Source organism: Mastomys coucha, unplaced genomic scaffold (genome assembly GCF_008632895.1).
Source record: "Mastomys coucha isolate ucsf_1 unplaced genomic scaffold, UCSF_Mcou_1 pScaffold22, whole genome shotgun sequence".
Lineage (NCBI taxonomy): Eukaryota > Metazoa > Chordata > Mammalia > Rodentia > Muridae > Mastomys > Mastomys coucha.
The window spans coordinates 28,956,001-28,961,011 of record NW_022196905.1 but is presented as its reverse complement, the minus strand read 5'-3'; the positions used below and the strand labels follow the sequence as shown (position 1 = coordinate 28,961,011).

Genomic DNA, 5,011 nt, shown 5'->3' with positions numbered 1-5,011 from the left:
TATATATATATATATATGTATGTATGTATGTATATATATATATGTAAAGAAAGAAAGACAGACAGACAGGAAGGAAGGAAGGAAGGAAGGAAGGAAGGAAGGAAGGAAGGAAGGAAGGGAGAAACAGAAGGGAACTCTCTAAACTGAACAAAGAGCATCTAAGAAAAACCTACAACTATTATAGCCAGAAGTAAAATGCTGGACATTTTCAGTTTCCTGACAGGTAGGAACAAGGCAAGGATGTCTGGTCCCATTGCTTCTTTTCAACATTGTACAGAAAGTGTGGTCAAGGTAACTATATAATAAAAAGAAATTGAATGTCAGGCTGGGCAGGCGAATCAGTGGTTAGGAGCCTGACTGCTTTTGCAGAAGATCCAGCACCCACAAGGAATCTCACATCTGTCTGCAGCTCCAGTTCCAGGGGACTCGATGCCCTCTTCTGGCCTCCACAAGCACTACATACATTTGGTGTGCAGACACAAGAAAATCGAGTGCCCAGACAAGAAAACAAAACAAAACAAAACCTAAGCAATAATTAGATGGCTTTATGTAGCATAAATTCCAAGGAAGTTAGAAATGATCAGAACTAATAAGTAGGTTTTGCAAGGTAGAAGGATATGCTAGCAATAAGTCTGGGAACAAATGAGATTCAGCATTCCCTCTTCTTAGTAGTTACCCATGGCTGGTAGCAGGTCCTATGTCCCCAGCCTGGACCTAGTGACACAGCCTTCCCTCCACCTGACACTGGCCATAGTAGGCTGTCATTATCCCCCAAACTTAGCTTTCAGGGCCAGCACAGAGTGGGAATCCAGAGTGCCCCGAGTAAACTAGACGCTTGCTCCTGGTGGTAGCTGGACTGAGGATTGCGGAAGGGAGCTGAAGCAGAGCCCTGCTCTCTCTGATGTGTCTGGAGCTGCTGCAAGGAAAGAGGTAGCCTACCTCCTCCTGGCTCCATGCTCGGATGGGGTTGAGTGCAGGAGTAAAGCAGTCTCAGCCCCATCTTGCTCCAATTCAGCGGCCAGCAGGAGAAGGCCTAGCTGCCACCCTACTGTGGGCAAAACGAAAGCTTGTAGGTGGCCAGTGAACAAGTGATATTCTACTTCATCTCTCCTAGAAACATTCGCACTTCAGAACTGGAATCACAACCCCTCTCCAGATAAGCCCTTCCTGACACCAGGTGACCCTGCTCAGGAACCCAATGCCAATCCAGGCTGGGAGCAGAAAGAGGATGTGACACCTGGGGGTGACTACCATGCTGTGATAAGAGTTCCTGGAGAGTTTTAGCCCAGCCTATAGACTGGGAAAGCTGGAGAGAAATGAAAGAACTCCTGGCTTGCCTGTGCACAGAATGAAGACTCTTAGCCACTCCCGAACAGGCTAGCCACAGCACCCACAGCACCACCCCAACCCCAGGGACCTAATAGCACAGCTCATCCATACCAGGGAACTGACAGTTCATAGGGTGGGGATGCTCAGTCCCCTTCTCTGCAAGAATAGCAGGCTCAGTGGGCTGAGTCACTGTGGATGAGAGTTTTCAGGGAGAGTATGGAGACATAAGTGCAAACCCCACATGGTCCTCATCTTCCACTCAGTCCCTATCAGCAGCAACAAATCCCCTCCCTTGGTAGGAGGCTGGGGGAACAGGGTCAGGACTCCCTTGCCAGGTTCATTGTGCTTCGTGGATCCCTTTGCTTTTAGCTGAAGGCCTCTCCCCAGCCCCACATCATGCCTTTGCAAGTCAGTGGTTGTAGCTAGAGCCCATGAGACCATAAAGAAGGTGTGCAATCATTGTTTACATGCGTGCATGTGGACATGCATTTGAACCTGTAAGTTTATATATGTGCTTGCACGCACACCGGGAAGGCTGGACGCCTGCCACACATCCTCCAAGTCACGTCTCTCTGCTTCTATATACATCTTCCCCCCCCAGCCCTTCTCTCCTAAGTGGTCTTGATTCAGGTGACCCTGTTTCCAGAGGCTGCTAGAGGGCAGGAGCTGAGCCACCCGATAAAAACAAGGCGCCACTTGCCAGGCGGTGGTGGCCCACACCTTTAATCCCAGCACTTGGGAGGCAAAGGCAGGCAGATTTCTGAGTTCGAGGCCAGCCTAGTCTATCTACAGAGTGAGTTCCAGGACAGCCAGGGCTACACAGAGAAACCCTGTCTCAAAAATAAAAAAATAAAAAATAAAAAAATAAAATAAAAAAGGTGCCACAAAGGCAGCCTGAACAAATTACAGAAGTAAGTTCTATGGCTGGTGCCTGCCCTGGGGCTCTATGAACCTGAAGGAGTGAGTGGTCACCACCTGTAAGGGTCCATACATCCTCGGTGGCTCTGCACACCTGGTTAACACATCACAGGTGTTATACTCACATGATGTACATGTACTCACATTGATACATATGCATATATACATATACATATACATATACATATATATATATATATGTATATGTATGTATGCACATGAGCCTATACATGAATCAGGGTGTGGCCTGTGAAGCTCTGGGCTCTGACAGCCCCTGATACCTGCAGATATGTCCCTGCCTCTGTGAAGTATACTTATTCCTAACTGTGATCAAGCCATACTGCTCTTTATGAAGCTGCAGGGCAAGGCAGGGCTGGGGGTCCCAATCCAAAGAAAAGGAAACCAGGTATCACTGGGGCACTTGTGCACACATAAGTTCTCATGTACATATAAGTACACATGGTCTCATACTTAACCCTCATATTACACATACCCATGCACATATACTCATGTGGTGGTTTGAATGAGAATGGCCCTTAAATGCTCATATATTTGAACCCTTGGTCCCCAGTTGGTAGAACTGTTTGAGAAGGATTAAGAGGTGTGGCTTTGTTCTAGGAGGTGTGTCACCAGGTGTGGGCGTTGAAGTTTCAAAGGCCCCATTCCATTCCCAATTAGCGCTCTGCCTTGTGCTTGTAGATAAGAGGTGAGCTGTCAGCTACTGTTCAAGTGCCATGCCTGTCTACCTGCTACCGTGCTTCCTGGGTGATGGTCACAGATTCTAATCCTCTGGAATGGTGAGCTCCAGATTAAGCACTTCCTTTCATTTCATAAGTTGCCTGATCATGGTTTTTGTCCCAGCAATTGGAGAGTAACTAAGATATCTTTGTTCCCATAAGAACTGAACCACACATCCGGACACAATTGCACATGCATACACACTTGTTCATGTGCTCAGGCACATGCTCTTGAAGCTGTAGAGAGGGTTCTGCAATTAAAAGTGGGAGCTGCCCTTTAAGAGAACCCCTTTGGTTCCCAGTACTCACATCAGTAGCACACAATTGCCTATAACTCAAGATCCAGGGGATCTGATATGGTTTTCTTCTAGACCTTGTTGGACAGCTTTAACATGTGCATATATTACCACATACATACATACATACATACATACATACATAATTAAAATGACATATTTTTTTTTTCGAGACAGGGTTTCTCTGTATAGCCCTGGCTGTCCTGGAACTCACTTTGTAGACCAGGCTGGCCTCGAACTCAGAAATCCACCTGCCTCTGCCTCCCAAGTGCTGGGATTAAAGGCTTGCACCACCACTGCCCAGCCGACATATTTTTTTTTAAAGCATAAATTCATGTGTCCATACTTACACATGTGCTTGCTCACACATATTTGCTAATAGACACATTCATACCATACATATATGCAAATCACCTAGATATTCACACTAATATACATACAAAGACACACAGTCTACTAAGACCCTTCATGAGTGGTCCCTACAAGCTGGCCTGACCCAGCCCACTACCTGACTGTTTATAAACCTTGACAGGGTACATAACTCAGGCTTTACTTTAAATGTACAGGCTAGGACACTGAGGCCCAGAAGGGCTCAGGATTTGCACTGGACACTCCCCATAGGCCAGACTCTATGCTCTTCAGGGACCCACCCACATCACCATCACAACACCCTGACATGCCAACCAGGGCCATCCCCACATCACCAATAAAGATGTCCCAGGTCAAAGAAGCCTCATCCAAAGCTGCATGCACAGTACTCATCCAGTAGGTCAGAGAGCACTCTACCCCTCCCTACCCAGCCCACTGCCTCACCCCTGGGGCTGCCCCAGCTCACACTACCTCACAACCTCTTCCCTCTCAGTTTCTCTTTCTTCCTTCCTCTTCCCAGAATCTTTCTCTGTTAGAGAATCAAAACCAAAATTCTAGAAAAGCCCAATGACCGGCCATACCAGATAACTTGGGGGTCTGGGGGGCAGCAACAGGGGCTGTGGCGCTGTCAGCTTCACAAGAACAGTCCCCTACCATCAGGTTTCTGAGGCCTTGGGATTATCCACTTAATGTCAGGACCTTGAGCACAGTACTCTCATACAAGCAGCCAGGGCTTCTCAAAGCCTTTCAAGCACACACACCCACGCACACACACACACACACACACACACACACACACACACCCGCGTGCGCGCGCGCACACACACACACAGCATGTGTAGACACAGAACCTAACCCCGAGACCACCCCAGGCAGGGCTTCTATTCTGGCAAGCTGTCTTCCACCTTCCCACAGCTGTTGTTGGGTGACATATAATGGAGTCTTAAGAGTGTTTTAGTGGCCAGTTTCCTCTCTGGACTCTGTTTGGACCATTCAGATATAGGGGTTAAGTTGACAGAGGCCTTGGAGTTTATTGCTTCTCACAGGACTGAGTCCCAATCAGTCCCTACCCCTACCCTGGTAAGGTCTTCCCTCCTCGCCCCCCACCCCAAGTCCTGTGGTGGCTAGGCCAGTGACACCTCCAGAACCCCAAATCCAACTGTTCAACTTACCTCATGGCACTGACCCAACACATGGTACAACTTCCTGTAACCTGCTGGGGACAGGTGTCCTTAAATCCAGAAATGCTATTCAGCCCAGGGGGTATGGGGAGGGAATGCAAGCTGCATCCCCCAAGCATGAGATCCTCAAGGCTCCCAGCACTGCCTAGCCTGCAGAGAAGCTCTGTAGGCTTCACGGGGG

At 48.2% G+C, this 5,011-nt stretch overlaps 1 protein-coding gene across 5 annotated transcripts in view; it reads right to left on the bottom strand.

The window, feature by feature from the left end:
- Sh3bp2 (SH3 domain binding protein 2) overlaps positions 1-5,011 on the bottom strand; it is a 40,733-nt gene that overhangs the window by 17,437 nt on the left and 18,285 nt on the right. The window contains exon 1 of one of the 5 annotated variants that reach the window (XM_031341054.1): positions 4,822-5,004. The exons of 2 other annotated variants lie outside the window; for them this stretch is intronic. In XM_031341054.1, the coding sequence (XP_031196914.1) occupies positions 4,822-4,949 (128 nt within the window). In that variant the 5' untranslated portion in view covers positions 4,950-5,004. Of the gene's footprint in view, positions 1-939; positions 1,200-4,230; positions 4,254-4,821; positions 5,005-5,011 lie in introns of those variants that run through there. 2 more of the 5 variants (XM_031341058.1, XM_031341059.1) reach the window with 2 other exon arrangements.